Consider the following 10,905-nt stretch of genomic DNA (forward strand, 5'->3'; position numbering starts at 1 on the left):
GGGGGTGTAAGTATACACCCCCTCCCCTATACCCCTGTACTTCAAGTATTGATTTTATGTAGCTAGTATTTTTAATTAAAATGCGTTATCAATGAACGACTTTACATTCTGGTACGATTTGTCCATGTACGAAATGCAAGAGTACGAGTTAACCTTTGCAAGATGGAGATGGAAGATCTACCTTCGTCAACAATTTTCCTGTGGAAAAAAACTCTTTTCTGAATAATTCAAGTCCAAGAAGACAAAACAGGAAAAGGAAATGTAGCATTTCGGAGGGCAAATGACATAGACTATTGCAACCGATGCAAGTGACATTCAGGAGGACAGGTGGAAACTTGATGAAAATGTCGACTGTTGGCGGTGAAAACCATTTTCTGAACTTGCAAATTTCACAGGAAACCAGTGACTGGAATGACCAAGTGTTTTCAAAATTGAGTGTTGAGATGATGCCAGGAGTTTCTACGCCCTATGTTGTTTTTTCATCATTTCCAGATTTCTTGGAGAACCAGAGGCACAGACGAAGTAAAATCATAGCAATGATGAATGGTGACGAATCCCTTGGAGAGCGGAAAGTTGTTGTTGATTGCTATAAATATGCAATGGAACATATCATAGATATTGACTATGAATATATTGACCATATTCCAGTGTACAGAGTAGAGAAATTGTATGAAAGCACAAAGACTTTAGATAAAACTTCAATGAAGAATTGGATAAGACATTTTGCCAATAATGATCTGCATGTAATGTCTGGTTCCAAACGCATAAAAGAAAGGTGCAAAAGGTACCCATAGAAGTTGTAAATTTTGTCTGGAATACTATAATTAGTAATGGTCAGGGTTCAACACAAACTTTGTTACCTTTGACGGTCGATAGTTACTGTCTGGTGATTATAAAATGATAATAAGGGCCTAAATCTTTATTATCATGTTACAAAGAGATGAAGAAGGTCAAAAGATACAGATAAGATAAGCAATAATCTACAATTCCCATCAATTACTGCGACCGGAAATCAATCAGACATCCTTTCATGGAAAGATCATCAATTTTAGTCTTCTTTAATTGACCTCTCTTTAAAATCATTCATTCCACATCATGTAGAGCTAATCTGCTTTGTGTATTCCACAGTCTGTACTAATTAATCAGCTTTATTACTGAAACCTGACTTTGATTATTAGTACATAATGTATCATCCATATATTTCGATGTCATATGTAACCACTTGAAGTTATAGTACATTTCAAATCCTTGTATGGCCCTTACAGATGTTGTGGTCTGGACCACTTTCATGTCTTTAAATTTCTGTGGCATGATTTTGAATTTGACAGGAAAAGGCATACTTAAAGATATATGCACTGCTAATACTTATGTATTCATGCTGAGATGTTTAAAACTATTGGATATACCGTACATATTTTTTGTTGGATTGAGGACAAGCATGATGTTGTCAGTCTTAATGTTCATGATGTCTGGTGAAACATTTGGGCTCTATCATGTTGCTGACAAACTGAATTTTCTAATTTTCAATGGAAGACCAGAGACTTGTATAACAAATACCTGATCTATAATTTGACCTCTCATTATATTGATTTAAGAACCACCATGTTTTATTTTCCATCAATAATAATTATGTTCTGAACCTGACATATATATTGTAGTGTTCCATAGAAGTTTAAATTACACCTTTCTACTTTTTTGAAGACTTGCAAAAATTAAATAGGACCCACAAATTTACACAAGTGCAGGACCCATTGTCATTCAGAACTTCATTCATTTTGTTCATCTCAATTGGATAAAACGTAAATACACCTAATGGACACAGGTGATCATTGTGATTTACAAGCTTCTTTTTTTCTTTTAGGGTGAATCAGTGGGTGAATGATTTTTTGTGGCAGCTGCTATACATGATGAATAAAAAGCAGAGTACGGACCCAGAAGAATTATCAGAGGGAATGTTCCAGGAGCTCTTTCTAAGATTTGCCAAATTATTTGAATTGAAATTAGTGTAAGTCATAACGTTTTTTCACTAACATATGAAACATGCCAAAGTAGAATTTTCACAGGCAGAAAATAAGACTTTAAATTTTCCAGTAACAGCTCCTGTGTGTCAGTTTGTTTCTTGGAATGCTTGGGTGGGGCCTAGTACATGGTATGTGCATTACACAGGAATATAAGAGGTGATAGCAGATTATGAAACCTCTGCTATATCATTAATTTAGTTAGGTTTCTTTATTTCTTGAATAACAATATGATTGATCCCACCTCTGGTGTGTCCAGGGGTCCGTGTTTGCCCAAGTATCTATTTTGTATTGCTTATATAGGAGTTATGAGATTGATCACTGTTCGTTATCTTTACCTTGCATGATTAACATGTTCAAGAAACTTCTTGTGTACATATAATGTAATGACAGGCTTATAGAATCCTTCAGTAGTGGGAGTGTGGGATAGGGAAGTTCCACCGAGGGGACAAGATTTAGAGTCTAGGACAAGGCTTTGTTGATCTCGAGTCCTAGACAGCAAATTTTGTTTCAGAGGTGGGATTTCCCTATCCCACTGAGTAAATAATAAAGGATTATTTTTCTCACATTATCACCAGTGTGAGATCGACTTTACCCATGTGAGACAGCCATGTGAGATTTTTCTGTTTCACACTGCTGCAACGTCATTTGATTGTGATGTCATATATTTTCTATGATTTACGTTACATGGTGAAGATTTACGTTACACAGCGAAGTAAAAATATTTTGCATTGTTATCTTTAAATTTTAATGTATATATAGCTTTCTGTTGGACAAACTTGGGTTTTTAGCTCACCTGAGCTGAAAGCTCAAGTGAGCTTTTCTGATCACCCGTATTCCGGCGTCCGTCCGTCCGTCTGTAAACTTTTCACATTTTCAACTTCTTCTCAACAACCACTGGGCCAATTTCAACCAAAGTTGGCACAAAACATCCTTAGGTAAAGGGAATTCTAAATTGTTAAAATAAAGGGCCAGGCCACCTTCCAAGGGGAGATAATCAAGAAAAGGTAAAAATAGGGTAGGGTCATTAAAAAATCTTCTTCTCAAGAACCACTTGGCCAGAAAAGATGAAATTTATAGATAAGCTTTATTAGGTAGTGCAGATTCTAAATTGTTAAAATCATGGCCCCCGGGGGTTGGATGGGGCCACAATAGGGGATCAAAGTTTTACGTACAAATATATAGGAAAAATCTTTAAAAATCTTCTTCTCAAGAACCACTGAGCCAGAAAAGCTGAGCTTTATATGAAAGCTTCCTTATATAATGCAGATTCTAAATTGTTAAAATCATGGCCCCCGAGGGTCGGATGGGGCCACAATAGGGGATCAAAGTTTTACATACAAATATATAGGGAAAATCTTTAAAAATCTTCTTCTCAAGAACCATTGAGCCAAAGAAGTTCACATTGACATGAAAGCTTTCTGACATAGTGTAAATTCAAGTTTGCAAAAACCATGGCCTCCAGGGGTAGGTTTGGGGCCATAATAGGGACTACGGTTTTACATGCAAATAGATATGGAAAATCTTCTGATATGGACCAAGGTGACTCAGGTGAGCGATGTGGCCCATGGGCCTCTTGTTTAGTTTACACTTACAGTGTAAACCATTTTCGGGTATGCTCTTTCTGCCTATCTAATTAGTTTTTGCATCGAAGTTCAAATGAGGATTTTGATGATTTAGAATTGTCTCAAAGCTCCTAAATTTATGCACTAAACTGTGGGTAAAATGTGAGAAAAATAATCCTTCATTATTTACTCATGTGGGATGAGGAAATTCCACCTCTGGAACAAGATTCGCTGTCTACTCGGCAAAGCCTCGTCCTAGACTGCAAATCTTGTCCCCTCGGTGGAATTCCCTATCCCACACTCTTAAGTAATGTGTATTAAATATTCCTTTATGCTTTGCAGAGTACAAGAATTGTCTGAAGGGAAATAATTGTCATGCATCTCGAAACTTGCATTTTACAACTGAATGATCTCTTTAGCTGACCATTCTTATGAGAGAGCATGTTTAGGCTATATTGTCAAGATTCATTTTACTGTACAGACAAGAATTATGTATTGCTTAGATTAAATTATTTATGAAAATTTGAAATCAGGTGGATTGATTGATTTTATTTTGCTTAACATCCCTCTTGAGAGTTTTTCACTCATATGGAGATGTGCAGTGCTTCCCAAGGTCTTCTGGTACTTACTGGACATTTGGTCCAGTAATGGTCGAGATATTACTGGACCAAATCACACTTTAGCAGACCAAAATTTTATAGACAAATTAATCCCCTATTGGCCCCACCCTACCCTTGGGGACCATAATTTTGACAAACTTGAATTTACACTATATCAGGAAGCTTAAAATTTCATGTAAATTTGAACTTTCAGGCCCTGTGGTACTTGCGAAGAAGATTTTTAAAGATGTTCCCTATATATTCCCATGTAAAACTTTGATCCCCGATTGTCAGCCTACACTACCCCGGGGGCCATGATTTTAGCAAACTTGAATCTGCACTATATCAGGAAGCTTTCATGTGAATTTGAACTTTCTGGCCCAGAATGGCATCAGCGACGTACTTTATTAGCCCAAGCACTTCACCTCAGATTCGTCAGCGGAGTAAACTTTTCCAACCCGTTTAACTCAAATTCTTCAATCAACCATGCCGTTGTTGTTCAAGTACTTCTTGATCAGAGTATAATTTAAATGCTTTATTTACCTGTTATTTATTACCTAATTCAAACTCTTCAAAGACGTCTGTAGTTTCACGGGATATTGCATGCTCAATTATATTATCACTCTCTCAGGGGAATTGAAGGGGATTGCAAATTTGATAAATATTTGAGTTAAACATAAATACGTTTTCTGTATAATGACTAAAGAACAGAATAAATTTTGGGACATGCTGCTAAAAATTGAAAATTTATCTAATCATGTATTTTATTGAGAAAAAAAAATTATCGGACACTTGGTCCGGCCAATAATTGATATTGATCGGACCAAAACAAAAATTACCGGGCATTTGACCTTCGGAATCACTGGATGTGAAGGCTACAAAATTTAGGCCTCTGCTCGGCACTTACGGCCTTTGAGTACTGGGCAGGGAGGGATCTTTATCCTGCCACACCTGCTGTGACATAGGGCTTCAGTTTTTGTGGTCTCATCCAAAGGACCGCCCCATTTAGTCGCCTCTTACGATTAGCAAGGGGTACTGAGGACCTATTCTAACCCAGATCCGTATGGGATGAAAACAGGCCACTGAAATATATCAGCTGTCATTGAATGGCGATTGTAAACCCTTCAGTGACTATTCAGTGAGGCAGTAGCCATAAATTGACCATTCTGTCGATTAAATGGTGCAGTTTTATTTTGTGTTTTTCACTTCCTTGTGCTGAAAGTTCTTGACTGTGGACTTTTGTTACTGAATGTAATGCTAGCTGTGTAGGACAATTTTACCAAATGTGGTGCCAAACATCCCTTAAAAGCATGAATTACTCTGAAGTTGACATTTGAGAACTATGTTTTAACACTGATCATACTACATGTATTAATTTTAGAGGTACACCAAATGTTGGACGTTACAGTTTTGATATCGGTGGGAAGGAGATTTCTTCAGTCCCCGATGCAGTTGTGATTGATCCTGGGAAACAGAACTCTGTTCTTGCAGCTGTTAAGGTATTGTATAATATTTCTGAATTTGACAAGGATACAAAACATGATAGTGCAAATTATCAATGTTTCACTTGAGCTCAATATTGATATTTTCTGATTAAAATTTGTTCATCTATCAATGTGATCTTTTCACATTTTTGATTTCTTCTCCAGAGCCACAAGATCATTTGTAACCAAAGTGAAATTAGTATTAAAAAGCTTTAAATAAAGGGTCATGCTCCTTTCCAAGGGAAGATAATTGGACTTAAGTGAAAATAGGTGGGTTGTTAAAAAAAAATCTGATGAAGAACCACAGAACCAGAAAACAAATACCTTTATTCTAATGTGAAAGCTTTCTTAGAGTAAATTCAAATTTATTCAGAACATTGACTTCCAGGATCAGGATGGGGCTGCATAAGGGGTTTAAATCTTTGCATAGGAAAATAAAGAAAAAATCTCTACAAACTACGAGGATACAATGTGTCAAATTAACATGCAGGCATCCTCATGTAATGTAAATTCTGGTGTATTCAAATTATGACCCTTGTTGCCAGGACAGGGCCATATGAGGAATTTGAATTGTAGGTAAAAATCTTATTCTCTAGAACCACAAGGGTAAGATGTGTTGAATTGATTTGAAAGCATCATTTTACAGTTTAGATTCAATTATGTTCACTCATTTACCTACCAGGCCATGGTGGGGGACAGGATACTGATTGAAAGTTTACAATGGAATAAAACAAGGATGCATTATGTCCGATTAACATGTAAACATTCTGATGTAGTGTAGATTCAGGTTAGTTCAAATAATTACCCCGCCCAGCTTTGACTTAGAGCAGAGCGGGAAAAAATTCATATAGATAAAATATATATAGGAAAGAATCATACTGGATAGGTGTGTCAGTTTCATTTGACATGCAAGCATCCTCATGTAGTGTAGATACAAGTTTGTTCACACTATGCCCACTGGGTTAGATTTGGGGCAAAGCAAGGGTTTATTGTTTTACAATTGGAATATGTAGTTGGTAAAATTCGAATTCTCCTCATGAACAACAAGGGTACTATTTATCAAATGCAATGTAAGTATGCAAGCTTCCTCATATGTAAATTAATATGATTTCAAACCATGACCCTGTGGGCTTAAATAGGGGTTTAATGTTTTGTATAGGAATGTAGGAGAAAAATTGTTAATTGTATTCCTACAGTGTAAGAAAGAGGTACATTTTTCCTTATATTATTCAAATAACTTCATGTAGATTGAAGTAAGTTCAATTCATAATAACAGCAACCCCTGACACCTTGATTAGGGCCACATTAGGGTTTAATGATTTAATTAATGTTGTCTAAGAAAAACCACACTGATACAGGAAAATGTTCCCTTGTCGATTCAATTTTCTTCATTCCATGACCCTGAAATCAGAGTGGGTCTGCAACAGTGTAAATACTTATTTACATTTGTAGTGTCTCAAACGTACAAATCTTTATCCATGTGTGAGAAAGGTGACTCTAGTGAGTGTTATGAACCATGGTCTTACATGTATAAGCTCTCATATGTAGTGATAAATGTTAATACTATTGTAGGTTAGCAAATGCTACAGCAAATGGAATGTTTTAGAAACACACACAAAACTGAGAAAGGTGTCGGAGTCACATGACCCAGTGGAGCATGTAGACTGTGAATTGAAAGGTCAACACTTGGGAGGGATGCTCTCTGTTTTATGTGACTCGTTGTTCGGACCCACCGGAATATTTGGTTTTATAGTTCAAGCAACGGAAGTAAGTATTAAATGAAAGTGTGTGCGCTGAGTTTGGTAGTGGCAGTGGCTATGTAAAGAGATTTCTAGTTATTCACTTTCATTAGCACAACTGATCTTATGAAAATGTCTATGTGAACTACTGGCATGACTTTGTTGTTGACTCTGTCACAAAAATATTTTGCACAAGATTGATTATTAAAAGTAGTTGTATAATGCTTAGTGTTTCCGACCTTATACATGTACTCAGTTTTGGGGGTGTTTTTTTTTGTGAGCACCATTTCTCCCCAATATACAATGTGTTGTCACAATACTTAGTTTATTTGTATGCCATCATGTGTAGATTTCTGATTCCTGTTTGTAAAACGTGGAAATTGGCAAATAATCATGATATATTTTGATGAGGATCAGAAATTCTACAGTCAACTTTGGATTAAAATCGTTTCTTGTCTGATTTACAGGTAACTATTGTCGCATTTGCAACAAGTGAGAATTACCTGGAGTGTATCAAAACCGGAAATTTTCCTGAAAGGGATAGTGCTACAGTGAGATACAGTGAAAAATGCAATATTCTGACAAAGAAAGGCCGGTGTGAACTTGTGAGGACTTTTCTAGACATGGTAGATTTGATGGAATATTTGTAAACTTTATAATTTGTTGAGTATGCAAGTTAAAAGAAAGTCTTTCACAGTACTTTCTATACTATTAAGTATCTCACAGACAAACTTCATGCAGTCATCGGATATTTTGAAACTTGCGGTGCGTGGGTCAGGATTCAAGTTCCAGGGTAAACTCTATGGATATGCTGTAAACGAATGACTTGCTTTCAGACTTGTTATTCCCTGATGTTTGCATGTACTTGTAATTAAAGCTCTGAAATTCAATGAATAGGATGTTACACTGTTGTCTTCTTCTGTAATTTAGATGTAGCCATGTTTCTTCTGGGCTTCAAGAAATCTTGTATTTCATAAGAAAATTGCACATGGAGTTAATATTAATCAATGATTGAGAGCAATAACACAAGTTTATGGCACATTTATGTTTCATACCACTGTCAATAATATCTATTATTCATTTTTTTCTTTGCACCACAGGCTAAAGCTTGTTCATAAGGACTCCTTACCTAAAACATAATTATATAGTGCTGCTTTTTTCTTTAAGACATAATTATATAGTACTGCTATTTACTAAGGACTGGACATCGAATATTGAACCACAGATAATGACTTTAATAATTACTTTCTTTTCATTATATTGAACTGCAAAAGAAGTCGTCAAGATTTGATAAATTTATGCATATCAGAAATCTGAGAAATGCCTGTATAGCTCTTGGTCACCATTTACACAAGTACATGTATTTTAATTTTTCTAAATGTTTATTGCATCATTGATCTAAAAGAATAAGTTTATAGTAGGTTTTTAAAAAATAGGATTGAGGAACTTGTTGTTACAGTTGGAATTTTCTTTCATTACTCTAGAATATTTCCACTAGAACTGTTAGTTTATGTCCATATCAATCATGTTTGAAGTACCTTATAAAACAAAATTCTCGAGCATGTTTAACCCCTCCCCCTACTGCATTGGTGCCTGTCATAGGTTCCAAGGAAATATGAAAATTGTTAAAGGTACATTAGCTGTTATTTTGTCATCAAAAATTTAATTCAATGAAAATTGTCCCATCTTATATATTTCAGTAATAACACCAGTATTTAATGATTTCAAACAGTTTTTAGCCTCAAAACAGGCACATATTTCTTTATGCTAAAAGTGGTTATCTAACATAGTTTATCTGGGTTCTCTTGTTTTTGTACAAAATATATGTTTTTATTAGTCATAAATATATATTCCCACGCCATTGACTCATTGAGAGATTTTTTGGGGGAAAATGGTTGCCATCACTTTCACAGCTAATGCCCCTTTAGTCTTTGGGCCTTGGGTCAACTGGCTTGATTTCTTAAGCTTGAATTACATGTAAACATCCTAACCCAGTTTCCAACACTTTGCAACATGTTAAAACATGTTCTTTAATCGGCTGCTGCTACACAAAGTAACGACATGATATTACGGGAGCGGATCAAAGATCTGATTTTATCAGATTGATGTTATACATGAATTTGATGAAATGAAAACATCTGTTCATTCGCTAGATTCAAATGTTGTAGCTTCCAATCAATATCATATCAAAACAATTTTCAGATTACTATTCTGATTGTGATATCAAAAAAGTCAGTATCATAATATCAAATATCAGCAATTTTTTTGCATAATTCTTAATTGAATTTTGTTGACTTATTGCAGAGATTGGATGATTTTGTAATCGGTGTAAATTTTCAGCAAAGTAATTCTCTTTGACTGTGATCTTTCTGACCTTCAACCCTGAAAAGTAACTATTATGTTAAAAGCGCAAGATGCTAGATCTGCAATAGTTGATCAGAAAGTAATTTCAATATTATGTATGTCAACTGTATTGGAATTTTATAGTGAAGCAGAATTTCATTAAAATAGGACAAAAAATGTCTTCGGCATTTTGTACAAATGACATAGGAAAGAATTTGACGGTGGACTTTGATTTGATATAAATTGATATAAGCTAGACATTAACCAACAATTGTTATCATTACAACCATGCAGAGTGCTGTAGAAGCACATGGCTGCTTCATTAATGAGCTCAAGACATAAATCACAGTATTTAGTGAGGCATATATAGTCGCACAGTATATCATTTATTTTTTAACCTTAAAATTATGAATGTACTAAATTGTTTGAAATCCGAATTTCTGTTTCCATTAATAGGAGGTTTGAAATTTGAGAACAGTGTATTTTATTTCTAGGTTGTTGATTTCCAATATACTAGTATTAACTTTGCGGAAATTACAGTTATTTTTCATGAAGATGAAATTTGCTTCAAGTTTATACATGTACATGATATATATATTTCTCTGGTTATATTGATTTACAAAGAGTTCAAAAGGTTAGATACCCTGTATGTGTAAAAACGTCACTTTAAGATTTGATATTTTTGAATACGGAAGTTTGAGACAAAAATTTAGCAGGAGATGAATCGGGGGTCCAAAATCGTGATCTAAGGTTTAAGGCCCCACGTGGGAGTTCCTGCTTAATAAACAAGACGAACCTACCACACGTGATTTAAATTTACCTAGAATTCAAATGACAATGCATCATTCTAGCCATGCTTACCGGTCGCCATAGACCGGTGTTTAGACTCGGTTTTCATCTACATGCAGAAGACATCGGCTCGATTCTCGATGCCGCATCGCCAAACGTGAAAGAAAATTGAAATCTACCTGTAATGTCATTTTATTATTTAAGTACTCACTCTATTATTTACTAGGACTGGAGTGTTTTAGACCACCACTTAGTTACAGTAATAGATTCAAAAGCATTTATAAACGGGGTTTGAACCTAAGATTCAGAAGTTCCAACACCCACTGAGGCCGATATAAACTTTTGTAAAATTTAAACAATAGATGCTT

General features: G+C 35.2%; 1 protein-coding gene across 1 annotated transcript; it reads left to right on the forward strand.

Moving 5' to 3' along the window:
• The first annotated feature begins 137 nt into the window (after positions 1-137).
• On the forward strand, positions 138-8,299 carry LOC125676984 (uncharacterized). The gene is made up of 5 exons (XM_048914889.2): positions 138-784; positions 1,862-2,005; positions 5,564-5,681; positions 7,239-7,433; positions 7,873-8,299. The coding sequence occupies exons 1-5, from the start codon at positions 303-305 to the stop codon at positions 8,053-8,055; spliced, it is 1,122 nt and encodes a 373-aa protein (XP_048770846.2). The 5' UTR covers positions 138-302; the 3' UTR covers positions 8,056-8,299.
• The last annotated feature ends 2,606 nt before the right edge of the window (positions 8,300-10,905 follow it).

The sequence above is a fragment of the Ostrea edulis genome, chromosome 3 (assembly GCF_947568905.1).
Source record: "Ostrea edulis chromosome 3, xbOstEdul1.1, whole genome shotgun sequence".
NCBI lineage: Eukaryota > Metazoa > Mollusca > Bivalvia > Ostreida > Ostreidae > Ostrea > Ostrea edulis.